The sequence below is a fragment of the Orcinus orca genome, chromosome 19 (assembly GCF_937001465.1).
Source record: "Orcinus orca chromosome 19, mOrcOrc1.1, whole genome shotgun sequence".
Classification (NCBI taxonomy): domain Eukaryota; kingdom Metazoa; phylum Chordata; class Mammalia; order Artiodactyla; family Delphinidae; genus Orcinus; species Orcinus orca.
This window is the reverse complement of record NC_064577.1, coordinates 34,423,026-34,441,892: the sequence shown is the minus strand read 5'-3', so window position 1 is coordinate 34,441,892 and position 18,867 is coordinate 34,423,026. Positions and strand designations below refer to the sequence as shown.

At 52.9% G+C, this 18,867-nt stretch overlaps 2 protein-coding genes across 20 annotated transcripts in view; one reads left to right on the top strand and one right to left on the bottom strand.

Annotated features, from left to right (window-relative positions):
* The window catches only part of B3GNTL1 (UDP-GlcNAc:betaGal beta-1,3-N-acetylglucosaminyltransferase like 1), a 139,292-nt gene that overhangs the window by 107,017 nt on the left and 13,408 nt on the right, over positions 1–18,867 (top strand). For 6 of the 16 annotated variants that reach the window (XR_007473406.1, XR_007473404.1, XR_007473403.1 and 3 more), the window contains 3 exons: positions 191–265; positions 7,245–7,349; positions 8,963–13,833. Coding sequence is in view for 3 of the 16 variants with exons in the window: in XM_049701849.1 (XP_049557806.1) it covers positions 191–265; positions 7,245–7,325 (156 nt within the window). In the remaining 13 variants the exon portion in view is untranslated. Of the gene's footprint in view, positions 1–190; positions 7,350–8,962; positions 13,834–18,867 lie in introns of those variants that run through there. The other 10 variants (XR_007473407.1, XR_007473405.1, XR_007473401.1 and 7 more) reach the window with 5 other exon arrangements.
* TBCD (tubulin folding cofactor D) overlaps positions 11,859–18,867 on the bottom strand; it is a 176,468-nt gene continuing 169,459 nt past the window's right edge. For 3 of the 4 annotated variants that reach the window (XM_049701841.1, XM_049701842.1, XM_049701843.1), the window contains one exon: positions 11,859–17,350. In XM_049701841.1, coding sequence (XP_049557798.1) covers positions 17,197–17,350 — 154 coding nt within the window. In that variant the 3' untranslated portion in view covers positions 11,859–17,196. The remainder of the gene's footprint in view (positions 17,351–18,867) is intronic. The other variant, XM_004275611.4, reaches the window with a different exon arrangement.

The following is an 18,867-nucleotide window of genomic DNA, read 5'->3' as shown; positions in this document are numbered from 1 at the left end:
TGTCCGCTGCCCACCTCAGGTTAGTCCTGTGGCAGCCATAGGTGGCTGGGTGGAGGTGCTGGAGACCAGGTCCAGCCCTGGGTCTGGCTGTGGCCCGGGCGCCTGTCTGAGGGCATCGAGCTGTGAGCAGGGCAGAGGTGGGGGACTGGGGAGCAAGGTGGAGCAGCCTGTGGCCCTTCTCTCCTCTCAGGAAAGGCCCAAGCCCCGGGTCCCGGTCCTGCACTTCCGAGCTGCACAGCCACCCTTTGTCATCTGCGTGAAGCTGGTGAGTGTCAGGCTGGGGCATGTGTGGCTGGGACAGCCCCAGGGTCAGGAGGTGGTATGTTGTGTCCACCAGGAAGCTGTGGGCTAGGACGGGAGGTGATGACTGCCGCTCTGGGGGGCCAGGAGAGTGATCCGCATGGGGGTGGGGACAGGAGACAACAGGGCCACCTCCAGCCAGGCCTGGGGTGTCGGGGAGGTGGCGGCGATGGTGCCCCATGAGGCAGGTTGCATTTCCCATGAGAGCTGTAGGGGACAAGGACGCCCAGAAGCACCTGCGCCGACACTGCATCCCCCCAATCCCTGCCAAGTGACTGCCGTCCCAGCGGTTTTCTCCATCAACCCCTTGCCTTTTCTCCCTATTTGCGGCCATGCAGGACAGGTGCTCGTTTCTTGGCTCTGGGCCCAACGCTGGGGTCCTGCAGAGAGGCCCCTGTGCTTGAACTCCCTCCTTCCCTGAGTGGGTTCCGTTTCCTGGTGTGCAAGTTCCCACCACGAAGCCTGCTGGTGGGCTCTGGTGATGGGGACGTTCTCCTGATTTTGGAGCCCTCACCCCCGCCCTGCTGGCCTGTCCATCTCTTCTCCTTGGTTTCTGGGAGCTCTGCATTGAGTGGTGCTGGCCCTTGGTCGACTAGTGTTTAGCAGATGTTTTCTCCCAGTTGTGACTTGTCTTTTCACAGGTTCTTCCCAGAAAAACTTAATTTTATTTATGCATGCATGCATGCAGCGCTGGGTCGTGGTTGCGGCATGTGGGATCTTTTAGGTGCGGCATGCGAACTCTTAGGTGCAGCATGCCTGTGGGATCTAGTTCCCCGACCAGGCTCCCTGCATTGGGAGAGTGGAGTCTTACCCGCTGGACCACCAGGGAAGTCCCGCAAAAAGCTTATTTTTAACACAGTACATTTATCAATTTTTCTCTTGTGATGAACACTTTTAGTGTCCTTTTAGTCCTGTTTTGGAAATTCCTCCCCGTGGTCAGAAAGATTATCACAAATGCAAGTATAAAGTGTCCTTAATCCACCAGGACTACAGGGCCCAGGTTGGCTCATGTGGGGCGGGGCTGCCCCAAAGGGTCAAGAGGGGACAGTAGTGGATGGGTGAGCAGGTCCCTGTGCTGTGCCACTGGGGACGTGGGATGACGCGTAGTTGGGGACACAGGCCACTGCTTCCAGCAGTTTCCAGCCTCTGAGGTTGAAACCTTGGTAAACAGGGTGCCAGGCCAGAGGCCTTCCTGGAGGCAGTGGCTTTAGCGGAAGGGAAGCAGGTGCACGTTCATTTGCCAGCGTTCCCCAACAGCAGTGGGGAACCAAGCAGAACATGCCTCTCACCCCACATCAGGTGCAGACTCTCACCAGCCTTGGGCTCAGGGAGCCTGCGGCCCCTACGCACGTTCATAGCAAAGGTGGCTCCACGTGTACGTGGAGGGTGCCAGAGAAGGGGGAGCCCTCTGTTGGTGGCTGTTTTTAAGATCCCAGACCCCCTTCTGCACTGACTGGTGTTACTCACAGCTTCTAACTGCGGTTTGCCGTGTGGCCCAGGCGCCTGCACAGGGGCCCCACCAGGCCAGTGCATCCTGATGGGGACCGTCACCTCCCCGAGGCTGTGCTCCCATGGGGCCCGAGCTCAGACACGGGGGACAGCGGGCGTTGTAGCGTGTTGGTCGGGGCCATGCAGGGCCGGAGAACAGGCTGGATGTCCTGATTCTGCCCCTCGCTTGAGTTGCCACTTTGGAGAAGCCACCCAACTGTCGGGAAAACGGGCGTGAGAACAGGCTGGCCCCAGGAGCCTGGCGCCAGGAGTGGCCTCAGGGTCCCAGCTGGTCCCTGCATGGCCAGGCCCAGCCCTGAGCTCCAGCCCCACAGAAACTGTGAGGCAGTAGAGGTGTGGTTTCCTCTGCTCAGTTGGTGGAGACTCTGCACGGCCACAGGTGAGCTGAACACTTGGACCAGAACAGAATCCCATGGGCACAACAGGCTTTGTCAGTTTGAATGAGGCCGTGTGAAAATTCAGGTCAGATTTCCATGTGGACGTGTTTTCAGTTCTCTCGGACGCAGAGCTGGGGTGGAATCACTGGTCTTAGGGTGACTTATGCCCCCCCACCCCCCGCTGCCCAAAGGTTCCAGTTTCTCGTATCCTTGCCCACCTCGTGACATGTTTGTTCGTCAAGGCCATCCTGGTGGATGAGCGGCTCTCACGGCGGTTTCCGTTTGCGTCTCCCTGACAACGGAGGACGTGGAGCATCTGTTAGCCACGTGTCTGCCTCCTGTGGAGAAGTGTCTGTTCAGGTCCTTCACCCATTTTCTAATCGGGCTCTTTGTCTTTTTGTTGAGTCCTCAGAGTTCTCTGTATTTCTAGACTCAAGTCCCCAACTGGATGCATTGGCAAATATTTTCTCCCATCCTGTGGGCTGTCTTTTCATTCTCTTGACGGTGTCCTTTGATGCACAAAAAGTGCTTAACTTTGAGAAAGTCCATTTTATCTATTTGTAATTTGATTTCTGTTTTGGGTGTCAAGGCTAAGAAACCACCACCCAATCTAGAGTCATGAAGATTTACCCCTGTGCTTTTTTCTTAAGGGTTTTATGGTTTCAGCTCCTTCTTGTAGGTCTTGGACCCATTTTGAGTTGCTGTTTGTGTGTGGGGTCAGGTAGGGGCCAGCTTTGTGCTTTTGCAGGTGGCTGTACACTGAGTGTCCCAGGGCCAGGCAGCCGGGTGGCTCCAGTCCCAACGTGTCACCTTGAGGTTTTCTTGTTTGACTGTTTGCCAGCTTGAACCTGCATCATTTAACTGTCACTACATAACAAACTAGCCTCAAACAGCACATGTTTACTTCCTCACGTTTCTGTGGGTCATAAGTCCAGGCACCACAGGTGGCTTTCAGCTTCAGGTGAGCGTGGTGGTGTCTGCCGGTGATGATGTCTCATCAAGAGGCTCGCCTGGGGCAGACCTGCTTCCAAGCTCTCATGGTCCTTGGCAGGAGTCAGATCTCCAGGGTGTTGGCCGAGGGCCTCAGTGCTTTGCCGGCTGTTTGCTCTGCAGGCCCGCCAACCATGGCAGCTTATTCTGTGAAAGCCAGCAAGGGGCAGGGTCAGTAGCAAGACATACGTCACACTAACGTGTGACCTAATCACAGAAGTGACATACCAGGGAAGGGGGTTCCACGGGATGTGGGTGCAATGAGGCAGGCTCGTGGCCATCTGGGGCCTGCCTGCCACAGGGACAGACCCACCTGGCTTTGGGTTTCCTGGTTTGAAAGCAGTTTCCTAAGAGGCCAAGACAATGTTCAAGTTGCCAGGGGAATTGGGTGAATGATTACGGGGCTGCAAGGAACCGTTGTAAAATGAAAGTTTTAATTCTACACAAATGATACCTAGCTTTTCAGAGATAGGCTCTCTTAAGGGTCTACTTCTCAGGGACCCGAAGTTGCCACGAAGGGAACACCCCCACCCATGCAAACCCTTCCCAGAGAGCAGACTTTGGGTGGGAAGGAACCCATCCCTGTCACCCACTTTGTTTCCTTAGAGGGTCTAGAGGTAGAAACACAAAGGTGTATGTGATTTTTCTTTTTAACACACAGCAGCACGTTATACATACTTCTTTGTTTCGCTTTTTTCGCATAATAGTATATCTTGGAGTTAATTCCATATAAATCCGCTGGTGCCACCCAACTCTGTTACCTTTTTAGGAAGGAAACTTTCCAGCACGTTTCAGCCAAAGCAAAGAAGCCAGCCCCAAGCCCCAACTCCCCCAACCTGGGAGCGAGGCAAATTCTAGCCTCATTTCTTCATTATTGTTTCCTGAAAAGATTAAAAGCTAAAAAAACTACCATAATACCACTATGTCACCCCAAATTTCCAGATATCCCATCAGTGTTGAAATCTCTCTAACTGCCTTGTAGACATGTTCTATCTTTTCATACTTGCCTGTTGGAATGCAGACCCAGTGTGACCTTTGTCCCCCTCACTTTCTTACAATCTGTTTGTTGACGAAACCGGCTTGTGGTTTAACGTGTTTCCCGAGGCTCAGGTCCAGGGTCCGTTCTGCTCGCAGGAACACCTTCATCGCTGGCTGCAGGAGCTTCTGAGGGATTCATGTACCTCACTTAAAAAACATCTGCATCCCACACGATTATATGGGTGTTTCATACATTTATTATCCAGTTACTTATCGATGTACCTTTAGGCCAGTTTTACTGTTCACCGTTAGGAATAATGCTGCCGTGGATATCTTTATATGTGCATAATTTTGCTCAAGTGGCTACACATATGGGATAAATGTCTGAAAGGTGCTGGTCAAAGAATGTGCCCACCATCAGTCGTGAGACCAGCCATTCTGTCCCTGGAGGCTGAGCCAGTTCACATACCCTGCCCCCACCATGACCCTTCTCCAGCGCTGTGACCAAACCTTCCACCTTTGCAAACCACAGGTGAAAAACAATAAGTTTATGGTTCCAGTTGGCAATGTCACATTGTGAGTAAGGAGGGCATCTTTTCGTGTATTTGTATTCATCTTTATTTCCCTTTTGGTACCTTATCCTTGTCATTGGCCCATTTCTCTATTGGTCTCTAAGTATTTTTCTTTATACAGTAACAGAAACAAACTACTGTCTGTGATGTTGCAGATTTTTGTGTCATTTAACTGAATTTATATCTTTTGCCATTTAGAAGTTTGTTATTTGGATATAATCAAATTAATTTTTCCTTTTATGGCTTTTGGGGGTTTTATTCATTCTAAGACAATCATTTCTCACTGTGATATTTAAAAAAACATTATCCAAGTCTGGTCCTCAGACTCCTGTTTTATCCTTATATTTTTGGTACAACTGGAATTTATTTTGTTATAAGATTATCATAGGGATCCAGACTTTCTTCTTTCTGTTTGGGTCCTCAGTGGTCCTAACATCATTTGGTGAGAAACCCTCATCTTCTCCAGTCAGGAAATGGCGTCTGTGTGTGTTGGGTATGCATGTGGATTTGGCGCTGTTTCTGGAGTCTTGGCCTTTTTCTACGCATCTGTCATGGACCATTACTGACTATAGCTTTATGATGTTCACCACTGAGTAAGGATAGTCTTCCTTCATTATTCTTTTTAGAACTTTTCTCACGTTTTTCTTGTTTGAATAAACTTTATTGAATTCTTAACACCTTCAGAAAATGGCCTAAGTGTGGCCCACCAGCTGCTTCTGTAAATAAAGTTTTACTAGAACACAGAGGACGTATGGCCACAAAGCCATAAATGCTAACCATCTGCCCTTTAAGAAAACTCTGTGGCCTCTGTTCCAGAACCGGCTGCACAGTTTAACAGGCGACATGCCCTCCCCCAGCGCCGCCCGATTCTGTACTTGCTCCGCTAATCCGTTTGGTGCAGAGTGCATGTCTGCGGGCCATGTGAGAGTTGGCTGTGTTTCTGGGGGTCCGGTCTCCTCCATGTCATGCTTGAGGCCTGCTTTCCTCTTCCCGTTGGCGCTTCGGGACCCAGCCGTGGGCATCACACCAGAGCTTCTCATGGAGGGTCCTGACGCTCTTCACGGGTCGTGGGGTAGCCATGTCTTCTGCTTCGCTAGACAACGCCCAGGAGGCCAGGCCAGGGGACACGCCCAGAGGCAGGGAGGGAGGGGTCCCTCTAGGCCTCACGACTGGACTGTGGGGTTCATTTCCATCTGATCCCTGCTGAGGCCAAGACCTTTCCCGCATCTGTCAGGCGTGTGGATTTCCTGTGTCCTGATGTTTCTGATCAGCTTCTTGTCCACGGGATTGTGTGTCTTCTCCTCACCCGAGGAGTCCTCTGTACCCTCTGGGTTCTAGTCCTTGTTGGTTTCACGTCTGACCTTTTTAATTCTCTTAAGGGGGTGTGTCCACTCATGGACACATGAGTACCTTCCCGGTGGCCCCTTTACAAGCCCAGGTCTGTGGCTGGGCTGGCCCTGAACCCACGTGTATTTCCTTTGAAAACTTGGAAGCAGAGAGAGAATGGGAGGAGAAAACGGGGGCTAAGAACAGACAGCAGGTAGAGGACAGAATGTGGAAATTTCAGGTGTTTTCCAGGTAGAATGGTTTTCATTTAAATACTTCTACCAAAGGCCAGGTAACAGCAGTAAGAGGAGCAGAAACAGCCCAGGACAAGGGTGATTCCCTGTGTTGGGCCCAAGGACAGACGGATGACACCCAACAGGAAGGAGTGTGGTGGTCAGGCAGCCCCTCCCACGTCCTGGCAGAGAGGCCCCCGCTTTGTTGGTTATGGAGGCAGGAGGGGACCTGGCAGGTGGCGCTGGGACAAGGGACAGGAGCCTGCAGATGTTTCCTGAAACCCCGCCGTGGCCCCGCACAGGAGGGCGGCCGAAGCAGCACCAGTGCACGGGCCCAGCTGAAGAGTTTGGGGACCCACCCCCAAGTCCCGCACCAACAAGGGTACAGGGAAGACGTGGGCAGGGACTGCCTTCGGTCTCGGCCGTGGGGGTGGGTACGGAGCAGGAGGCGGGAGCTGGCTGTTGGGTCACAGTTTCTGTCCCCAGGGCTGCCTCCCACCTGTGGCCCTGCAGAGGCCATGGGGGTGGGGCAAGGGGGCCACCATGGAGACCCCAGGACCAGTCAGGACAGGGGAAGCTGGCTCTGCCCTGGACCAAGAAATGAGCGGAAGGGACTGCCCATGAGCCTCACCTCCTCCCCCGAGTCCCCGCGGGGGGCCAGCTGCCTCGTGCGGGGAGGGGCCGAGGCCAGGCTGGTGGAGGCACCTCAGAGGACCCCCTGCCCCCAGCCTCCCTGGTGACCTATGGGACATTGTGGCCAACTGCCAACAGGTTCCCTTCCGGCACTTTTCTCCTTCTGGACCCTCTCCTTTTAGCAGTGGAGCCGAAGTTCATAGTGGACCACCTAACAGGTGGCCACAGGCAACCCCAAACCCCAGGCCCCCAAGGGAGGCTCTTGGGGTCCCCAGTGCAGGCCAGGGGAGGCCTGGATAGAGCCAGACCTGTCGCTCCTCCCCCAGGACCTCACAGGGGGCGCATTTGAAGACAATCTGAGGTCGCTGCACCTGCAGGAGGGCCGGGATTTCCTTCACTTCAGCTGACAGACCCATGGCAGCTGCTCCCAGGTATGTACGAGGCCCCCAGCAGCCGCAGCCCAGGGTCGAGAGCAAGGAGGGAAGGATGGCCCCGTGGCCCCCAGTGGGGAACGTGCCCGGTGGAGGGTGGCACCCAGATGCCCCTCAAATCCCCTTCACCAGGAGGGCGCGTCTTAGTGTTCTTATCGGGTGTGGTTTACGTGTGGTAAAGCACACAGCCGTGAGCACAAGCCTGAGGGGTGTTGTCCACACCCACCGTGTATCTCTGACACGTGTCCACACGTGTGTACAGATACCACAGACGGAGACATGGAGCAGAGGGCGTGGCCGCACAATGCACCCTCCCCAGAGAGCCTCCCCCGTGTCTGTGGCAGACGTTCTAGTCACTCGTTCTAGTCACTGCACGGCTCCCCAACGCCTGCCTCGTTCCCAGCTCTGGCCACTGTGGAAAGTCTGGTCCGTGTCTGGGTGGGTGGCTGGCTCCATCCATGTGGGGGGCCGCATGTGTGAGAGACATGGAACTAGACAAGGCCCACCCTGGGGACAGGGGCTGGGTGCTCACGGCTTGTCTGGTGGGGAGCTGACCCCTCACCAAGCGCAGCAGAGACCTGCGGGCGGAGGGGGAGGCCCCGCTGTGCCTGGCGGGGGGCCGTGGGCGTGAGCCGTCAGGGGAGTGAGTCTCCTTCTCCGATTGGTCCTAAGTTGGATGTATGGCTAGAACTGGGGAAGCTGGCAGTTGTGACCACGTCCTGGCCATTGGGGACCAGTGGCTACACACTTCTATGTTGAGACACGATCTGGAATTGTCCCTTTGTGCATCTGGTCTCTCGGTCCCAGGAGGCCAATGGCTTTTCCCTAAAGGTGACGCACGGCTGCTACCCCTGGGGGCCTGTCTCCTTGATCCAAGAACAAATCATTGATGTGTTGAATCATGGGTGCCATTAATGCTGGAGTTGAGTGATGATTCCCACTGATGGGAGCCCTGCCCTAACTTCATGTTAACAAGGCAGTAACTCCTGGGTCCGAGTAGGGTCAGGGGGCCTGAACAATCAGGAGTGGCCTCATTGTGGAGTCACGTCTGAGTCAGAATTCCCCGCCTTGGTGATTTAAAAGCATCAGGGTCTCTGCATGCAGAGTCTCGGAAGACCCTTCCCAAAGCACACGAGGTGTTGGTCAGAGGCAAGAGGATCAGTGTTCTGGCTACAGGACCTTCTAAAAATGCACGTTTATTTTTATACTGTATGCTACTACTGTCCATTAAAAAGAAATTCTACGTGCTTTTAAAAATCTACATATTAGCCGTTATTCTTTTTGTTACATGGTCGTTGTTTATAGTTTTCTCTGCCCAACATTGTCTCTTGCACCTGCATTCACGTGGCAGCAGGAAAATGATCCCTAAGCTTTATCCACTAGAATCTGCCCCCAGAATCTGCCTGAAGATACTTCTGTCATCACAGCTGGGAAGGGGGTTTGCTACTGGCATCTAGGTTGTTGCTAAACATTCTGCAACACACAGGACGGTCCCCACAACTAAGAATTATTCGACCTCAAATGTCAACAGTGTCAAGATTGGAAACCATCAGTGGCATTAAGGAGGTTTGTTTTATCTGTAACGACCTATTTTGTTCTTCCCTGAATGACAGCTGTACTAGCTTCAGTCCAGCCGAGGTGAATGGTTTTCTCTCAGCTCGATGAGGATCTCCTTCCAGTGTTAAGTCCACTGTTGCCATCCAAGAGGGGCAGCTGCCCGGACCACCCAGTCTCCCAGCAGTTCTGCTGCAACATGTCCAGACGTGAGCTTGTCCTGTTTGGGATCTTGCTTCTACCACCAAGTATGTGGCACCGTCTCCCGAGACCCCAGCTGCACACAGGGCAGGTTCTCTGGTGTCTCTTGACTTTGTTTTCATATTTTCCAGTTGTTTTTCTGGATAAAACTCCTTCAGATCTTCCAGTTCCCCAATTCTCTCTTCAGCCATGTCTAGGTGGTTGTTTAATTCATCCATTGAGCCTTTTTCCCCCTAATTTCCTCTTGATAATTTCTAACCCTTTTCAAAACTGAATTCATTTTATATTTTGTGTCTTTTGGGGTCTGATTTTATTAAGGTCTTGCCAATGGTGCCTTTTTTCTTTGTGCATTTTGTGCAATTTGGGGATGTGAGCTTATGTTCCTCTCTCTGTAGGGCTCAGCCTGCGTCCTTCCAGAGAGGGTTTTGTTTGCCTCCTCTGCCCAGTGTCTGTCAGCACCACTGGTTGGGGGCCATTGTGATCACATTCCTCTCCACCAGCACTGGGCAGAGACCAAGACAGATGTGCTCCTGTGGGGACCTACTTCTCACTCTCCTTGCTGCTGAGGGTACAGCTATTTAGGGCCCCAGCTGTATGTGGGGTCTGCTACTAGATTTGGCCCTGGGCCTTATGCTGTCACATCCACACTTCCCAGCCAGCCTCCAGGGCTCAGCAGACATGGATCCTGGGGACGCCAGGGACCTGCTCACTGGGATGGTTCCCTCTGTGTCTGGGACATGGCCATGTGCTCACGGCCACACCGCTGCCCTCACATATCCTGTTTCAGGCACGAGGCTTCTTGCGGCTCTTCAGACCCACCCACCTCACTCCCACTGGGGCCACAGGTGCCCTTCTCTGCCCCTTTCGGGGGGGGGGGGTCTCCTGACCACTCCCTCTACCAGGTGGCAGCCCAGCACTGTCCACCCACCCCGAATTGCTTCAGATCACTGCTTTCCACGATGTCCACCTCTGCTGTTGTCTGCTTCTGGCCACGTCGTCAGTCATGAGGGGGGACTCCCCACAAAGCCGTCACCTGGACCCAGATGGACTCCAAACGAAGGAGGAGGTTCCCAGCCACCAGGCGCCTGATGAGAACAGGTGCTGACCAGTAGGATCTGACATGGCCGAAGGTGTGCAGGGGCAGCTGGACACTGCCGGCTTTGTTGGTTTTCCTCGGGTTGCAAAGGTAGACCAGCAACGGAAGAATTGCTTCATGACACAGTATCATCAATGTGGTAAACTGGCCTGTCTCCATGTCTCAGAGACCATGTCTCTGCAATCTTGGTGTTTTTAAAAAATTATGCTAAAAACATTTCATTTTATTCCTTCTCAAAAGCTCCTTGCTTGGTTTTCTCAGCCAAGGTCTAGGTGCTGCTCTGTGGACCCCGCCTGCTGCAGGGATACAAGTGGGGCCTCCTGTGGCCACCCTGCAGGAGAGCCTTCCAACCAGCGTGGCCTCATGTGGCCTGAGGCCGCCTGGCCATCCAGAACCCCTCACCACGTGACAACGTCCACCAGCTATGGGGCCTCTAGCTGTTCTTCCATTGAAAATGGAAAACTCTCTACTTATTTTCAAGAGGAGACATGTTTTAAGGCTTAAATGAAATTAAAGTTAAAACCTCACGCAAGACTAACATGGGCTTCCACTCTCAGGGAAGGTCAGCGATCCCGGCATGTCCACTGGCTCAACTGGAGCAGGAGAAACTCACTTAGCAAAGGCAGCAGGAAAACACGTCTCAGGATTGTACCAACACCACCTACGGTGGCCTCCAGCCGTGGACCCGTGGGCGCGCACGTCCCAGGAGGGGCGGTCTGTCCCGTGGCCCAGGTGCAGGAACACTATCCTGGGCCCGTGGCTGGACGACTTCACCTCAGATGTTCTACCTGCCCGTCCACATCTGTCCTGCATCCAGACCTCAACCCGTGAAGCAGCAGGTGGAAGGGTGGGGATGGACCAGGAGCCTGCCACACAAAGGCTCCCGCAGGAGGCGGCCTGACCCCTCAGCACTGAGACTGGCCATGCAGGTGCTCAAGTGGGGAACCTTTACACACATCGGCCTCACTGCCCCCTGGACAGGCCAGCATGAGTGCCAGCCCATGTGGACAAAAGCAGCCTGTCTTTGCTTCAGAAACCCTGAGTGTGTACCCCATTCTGGACAAATGAAAAAAAAGGTTCAGACAATGTGGTTCTTCTCCCGTCACCAGAGAACCACTTCCTGGAGGCCACATGTCGGCAGATCTATGAAGCCACTGACCATGCCCTGCTTCCGTTGAGGGTTTGAGCTGCTGTCACAAGTCCCCTTTGTGGCTGAACTGGTCCTGGTGGGATTCTGAGAACACAGGTTGGCTCTTTCTGACTGAATGAAACTGCACGAGGGCAGGTGACGTGCGTGCGACCGCAGTGCGCGCTGGGCACTAGAATGGGGTGATGAGGGAAGACAGCCCCCACCCGCGCTGCAAGAGAGACCCGGAGGCGGCCCACCCCCACCCCGAGGCATGGCACCTTCTCTGCCCCTGCAGCATCTGACATGTAACGTGAGTCGCTCAGAGCTTGTCAGTGGCTACGAGCAAGCCCAACAAGGCCATGGTGGACGTGGCGACAGGACAGCACACGGGAGGCTGCAACCGGCCTGTCCCCCCTGGGGCCACCCCTCCCAGCGGGTCTCGGTGCAGGAGCCTACAACCCCCTCTGGTTCCAGCTCCCCCACCGGCACCAGTGTCAGGCACAGGCAGATACAGAGCTGCTCAGCATGATGATTTTATAAGTAAGACACAGGTTAGAGATAGGACAAATGCACCAACAGCCCAGGTCACTGTGGCACAGGATGCATGGAAGGAAATGCCACCTCCAGGTGATGAACTCCAGGTCCCTCACACGCACCAGCCAGACCGCCGCCGTCCGTCCAGGTCTTCCATGCCGACCATGCCCGGGCTCCTCCTCCCAGGCAGGCAGAGGCAAGGACTCAGCTTCCCGGACTGGCCTCAGCGGACACTGGGCTGCGGAGGACACATGACAGGGTCAGGCCGGTCAGCGCCGTCTCCCCAGCCCTCCCTGGGTCACGCTTCCTGCAGGAAACTGCATCTGTGCCGCTTCCCCGAACATGCCAGGAGCCCCGTGGCCAACACAACCTCTGGGCAGCAAGCAGGTGGGGAGGGTGACTATACTGTTCCCCCAACTTCATCTATCTGTGCGACATTTTCCTAATGTAGAAAGCACGTTTCCTTAGGAAGCCAGTGTTGTGTGTGGCTGTCACACAAGGAGAAGGGAGAGTTGACACTTGGCCTGCCAGCCATCCCTGTCACCCACAGTGTCACCTGGAGGCCGACCAGAGCTGCCCTCAGCCCGCATCTGAGGGGGTCCTGTAGGGGCCCCAGAGAAGGGCCAGGCAAGGCAGACACTAGTACAGCATGATCGGGGGGGAGGAAAGGGGGAAAAAGACATCACCTCAGAAATAACTTAGCCACAAGGAGAACAGAGAGTTAAGAGCACAGTGAAGAACTGAAGGACAATGAAGAGAGAGGCGGCTGAACGGAAGGCAGGCCATGACCATCTGGGCCCTGGGAAGGAAGGGCACCGCAGCCAGAGCCCTCCGCCCGGTGCCACCCGTCCTGACTGCCGTATGTGGGGAAGGAATGCTGTCCTGATGGGCAGTCACTAACAAACAGCAGGAAAACTGCAGGAAGTTAACAGAAGGGGAAGTGAAATGGTAAAAATGTCGTTAACTGGGCTTCCCTGGCGGCACAGTGGTTGAGGGTCCGCCTGCCGATGCAGGGGACGCGGGTTCATGCCCCGGTCCGGGAAGATCCCACGTGCCACGGAGCGGCTGGGCCCGTGAGCCATGGCCGCTGAGCCTGCGCGTCCGGAGCCTGTGCTCCGCAACGGGAGAGGCCACAACAGTGAGAGGCCCGCGTACCGCAAGGAAAAAAAAAGTCGTTAACCAGTCCAAACAAAGGCAAGAAAGGAGCAAAGAAACAAACAGGGTTGAACAGAAAATGGAAAGATGGCAAACAAACCCAGCAAATCCAAACTCACACATTAAATGTAAGTGGACAAAACACTCCAATTACCAAAAACGGTTAAACTGGATTAAAAAGAGATGAGGCCTATCTACTGTTCATAAGAAACACATTTAAATGTAGGAACACAGAAATTGAAAGTGAAATGATTAAAAAAGATAAACTACATAAACACTGATCAAAAACTGCGCTGTGGCTCTATTATAACACGAGACAAAGGGACTTCAGCCCCTCCTGTGGTTTCCCTGAGGATGAGAACAAGAACCGGGAGGGGCTCTGCCCAGGACCTGCTGCTGCAGCAAGCACCCTGTGCTCTGGTTACTTAGCTCCTGTTCCCCCAACAAGGCTGCCTTCATCAAAAAAGTACAAAATACAACAAGAGGCAAGAAAAAGCAGTCTGAAGAGACAGTGCAAATGTAAGAACCAGACTCAGAAACAGCAGAGACGTTGGAACTATCAGACCAGGAATTTGAAACAGCTGTGATTAATACGCCAAGGACCCTAGTGGACAAACTGGCACCACGCAGGGACAGACAATGTAAGCAGCGGTGGAAGCACTGGAGACCACGAACACTGTAACTGAAACGGATGCCTCGGACGGGCTTGTCCTAAGACCAGATGTGGCCAAGGAAACAGTGAACTTGAAGACAGGTCAACAGAAACTTCCCAAACTGAAAGGCAAAGAGAAACAAAAATGAAAAAAAAAGAAGAATATCCAAGAACTGTGGGACAATTACAGAAAGATGTGCAACATCTCTGCTCCAAAAACCATAAAACACTGAGGGGGTCCATGCATGGACACACCATGTTCATGGTCAGAAGACTCAGAGCAGAGACATGACTTCTCACCAAATCGACCTTCAGGCTGCAGGCAACCTCGGCCAAACTCCTGAAGCACAAACTGACAAGTTGATTCTACAGGTGGGGTGGGAACCCAATGGCCAGGAAGAGAAGACAATCATGGAGAAAAAAGGACCACAGGATTGAGACAACTGGGCACTGTGACCCACTGTGAGACCTAAACCCTGCATCTCTAGGACTGAGACCTACATCTGTATCTGTAGGACAGGCTGCGCTGGCTCACGGATGGACAGAGAGACCCAGAGGACAGACAGTCCAAGAGTAGAGCCACATGTGTGGCCTGACGACACGACGTAGCGAGAAGGGAGCTGGGTCAGCTAGATCGTGAGTCCAAACGTAAAAGGTAAAACAGTAAAGCTTTTAGAAAAAAACAGAGAACGTCAACCCTGGAGGAGATCAAGATACCCCAAACAGGACCACGTTAGGTCTAAGGACAAGAAGGCCATCCCTGGAGGAGAGGACATTGGCAGGACGTGCGTCCAGAACAAGGTCCCTGAAGACAAAGTATAAAAAGACGGACAACCTGGAGAGAACATGAAAGATCTGACACATGACGAAAGACAATGTCCGAATGGCTCAGATCTCAGAAAAGGTGGTCACACTTCCATCACCAGGGAAACCAGGGGGCCTACATCCTGGAGCTGCCACAGTGGCGCTAAGCACACACGTTGCCAGGGAGCACCCGTCACTTTGGAATCTGCTTGTCAGCATTTCCCACCGTGAGTCCTCTGCCAGGTGAGCCCACCGGAAATGGGAACCGGTGACCCCCGCAGCCTGAGGCTCACGTCGGGGGGTGTTCGGGGCAGGCACCTGGGTGCGTGGAGACCTAGAACCACGCACTACAACCGCCATGCACTTCTGCCCGGACGTCCTTCCTCAACAGGAAGCTCTGAAACAGCCTCTCCAGAGCCAGGGTTCAAACCCAAGGCCAGAGGGACACAGCTGATGGGAACAGGAGGAGGGCACGCCCACTCGCCAGGACCACAGTCCGTGTTGCTGCGACCCACTCCAGCTCCTGCAGGACCCACAGACTGACGACAGACCAAATTCTGATTCTCTGCCAAGAACACACAAAACACAAAAAGTCTCAAGTCTCCCACAACCTGCAAGAACAGCTTGTGGCCCTCGATCTCAGAAAACCGCAGCTACAACGCACACACCACACTTGCCGTGGAGGACGGCAACTTCAGCAGACACCAGCCGGCCCTGGGCGGCCCTGGAGGTGACAAAGTCCCAAGTGGGATGGGTGTCCTGGGGGCAACCGACACGGCGGAAGGCTGCTATGCTGCTCTGAGGGTGAGAGAGGCCAGGGCGCTCGGCAGAGGACTGGCCCTGGGTGCCGTGCTCCACAGGACACACGTGAGACGTGCCTGGCTGGAGAGAGCATGCTGGCGGGGGCGGGGCGGGGGACAGGGCAAGCGGGAGCAGCAGCAGAAACACTGCCCCATCGCTTGGGGTGCCCCCAGGCTCAGCCCACGGGGAGGAGCTGGCAATGGGCACACGGTCTGGCTTGCAGGGTGAGGTTGGGGGCAGGGTGAGGTTGGGGGCAGGTGGGAGAGGACAGTGGAGGCCTCAGCTCTGCTCCCGTCCCACGGCCCTGCCAGGGCCGCCTCCCTGGGGTCCTGAAAGCCCTATGTGGACCGTGACATGGAAAGCGAGGCAGGCAGCATGGCCTTGAATGTTCTAGACCCTGGAATTCAAGGAAGGAGCTTGTTGGAGCTGCATTTGGAGGCCTCACAAAGAAGGGGCCCCGGGGAAATCAGTGAAGTTGGAACACACCCTCACACCATACACAAAAACAAACTCAGAATGGTTTAAAGACTTAAACATAAGACACGACACCGTAACACTCCTAGAAGAGAGGATAGGCAAAACATTCTCTGACATAAATTGTACCAATGTTTTCTTAGGTCAGTCTCCCAAGGCAACAAATAAAAAAAAAATAAATGGTACCTAATCAAACTTACAAGCTTTTGCGCAGCAAAGGAAACCATAAAAAAAAAACTGAAAAGACAACCTATGGAATGGGAGAAAATATTTGTAAATGATGCAACAGACAAGGGCTTAATCTCCAAAATACAAACAGCTCATACAACTCAACAACAAAAAACCCAATCAAAAAATGGGCAGAAAATCTTAATAGACATTTCTCCAAAGAAGACATACAGATGGCCAGTAGGCACATGAAAAAATGCTCAACATCACTAATTATGAGAGAAATGCAAATCAAACCAACAATGAGGTACCACCTCACACCAGTCAGAATGGCCTTCATTAAAATGTCTACAAATAACAAATGCTGGAGAGGGTGTGGAGAAAAGGGAACCCTTTTACACTGTTGGTGGGAATGTAAGTTGGTGCAGCCACTATAGAAAACAGTGTGGAGGTTCCTCAGAAAACTAAAAATAGAATTACCATACGATCCAGCAATCCCACTCCTGGGCATATACCCAGACAAAACTGTAATTCAAAAAGACACATGCACCCCTGTGTTCAGAGCAGCACTGTTCACAATAGCCAAGACGTGGAAACAACCAAAATGTCCAGTGACAGACGAATGGGTAAAGAAGATGTGGTTTACATACAATGGAATATTACTCAGCCATAAAAAGAACGAAATAATGCTATCTGCAGCAACATGGATGCAACTAGAGATTATCATACTAAGTGAAGTAAGTTAAAGAGGAAAACAAATACCATATGATATCACTTATATGTGGAATCTAAAATATGGCACAAATGAACCTATCTACACAACAGAAACAGACTCACGGACATAGAGAACAGTCTTGTGGTTGTGGGGTGGGAAGGGAGAGGGAAGAACTGGGACGTTGGGATTAGAGATGCAAACCATTATATACAGGATGGATAAACAACAAGGTCCTACTGTATAGCACAGGGAACTATAATCAATATCCTGTGATAAACCATAATGGAAAAAAATATGAAAAGAAGAATGTCTGTATAATTGAGTCACTTTGCTGTACAGCAGAGATTGGTACAACACTGTAAATCAATTATACTTCAATTTAAAAAATTAAATTAAAAAAAATTTTTTAAAAACTTATAGCAGCTAGGATGTGGGAGTACTTAAATACTCAGTTTGGTCTACTGTTTGGATAATGATTAGTAAACACTCAGATGTTATATTAAAAATTCTATTGATTAATAAATATTGAAAAAGCTAGAAAAATATTTTAAAATAGCGTCTATTTTAAATTATAAAAAAAGAAAAAGAAGGGGCCCCAGGTCCCCCATGTGGCCTGAGGGGACAGGTGGTTACCTTGGGGACGAGCTGAGGTCTGGGCACGCCCAGGAGGTCACACAGGCGGTTCCGCTGGGCTCTCACGACCGGGAGCTCTGCATCCCTGGGGAGGAGAAGAGGGGAGCAGCATCAGCCGCAGGAACAGTCCTGCAGTTAAACCTGCCAAGATCTGTAAACTCTCACCACACTTCCTACCGGGTGTGCAGAAAACCCAAGGCACCTTAGATTAGGTAGGAATCAGGGAAAAAGGACGCCTCACTCCAGAACGTACACCCCGGCGAGCCTAGCTCGGGCAGGACACCTGCACAAGGCTTTGCTCCTGAGCCCTTTGTTGGGAAACTGCAGAGGACGAACCCCACAAAACAGGGAGCCCCGTGAGGGGCACTCGGCCCCCAAACAGCCCAACCCAGGAGCGGGCGACAGGAAATGCTAAGACAGCGGCACAGATTTTATCCCATGGGTTTTAAGTTTTATTTGACTTTGAAAGCTGTTTACTTATAACCTTCATTGAAGACAAAAATTAAATTCAGCAATACCATACAGAAAACTGGGCATGTTTTTCTTTTATAATAAGAAAAAATGAGTTATCTTTAAATCCTCTGGAAGGTTAACCCCGCCCTGAACTGTGAGAGGAGAAAGGCAGGCGTGGGGAACTCAGGGGAACTCTGGGACCCACTGGGTGTTGGTCGTTTCATGTCATGCTCCCTTCCCTGTCCTAGAGTTTGATGCAGAACGTGCCTCCGTGCTTTTAAAGCTGACAACGTAACAGAAAAATGTGTCCCGTCCCAGCTGCTCACAGAGTGGAGGCATCCACATTTCCTGAGGCCACGTTTTCTGCTCTGGAATTTTCTCTGAGGCGCCCACAAGATGTTCACCAGAATGCCCTCCTGCTCGAGGCCAAGTATCTCCCTAGAAAACCTTAACACAGCCCTAAAACCAGAAGCCCTTTTCTGTCCTTCAGGCCACAGTGGCTCACGTCCGAGCAGGGGAGCTGGGCCGTCAGGCCAGGAACGGAAGCTGCATCAATGTGAGGTCTGTGCGGAGCTCAACCCGTGTAGGAACATCACTGTTCTGAGGGTAGTGCATGTGAGTAGGTTATGTACATCCTTTCCCGCGTAAGCAGAATGCACTGACCCCAGTGACGGAACCCAGTCCTGGGGGACCCTCATCACTGGTGCCTGAGCAGGCCCCTGCCTAAATAACCTCTGAACTTTGGTCCTGTGTCCAAAACGGGGCTGAGTGGTCACCCTGTAGGGGCATGTGCGAGCGCCTGAATGTGCATATGCACGTTTGTGAGTGTGTGTGCACGTGAGTGTGTACAGTGCCTGGAATGGGACAAGCGTCACTCCCGTGTTTGTCATCATTCGGTGTTGCCCGCTGGACGCATGCTCACGGGCTACCCCTTCCCCTGCTTCCCCATCAGCCCCCTCCACCCCCATTCAACACCCCTCTTTCAAACCTGCCGCCCAAGCTCAGAGTTGAGGAGCCAACAGAGATGGCAGGAAACTGTGCCTAAAACGAACCTGGAGACCCGACCTGGAGCAAGGGCTGACCCTGGCTGTCTGGGAGGGAAGTGGGTGTCTGGGGTGGGAGGGAGGACACCTTATTCTTCCTGGTTCG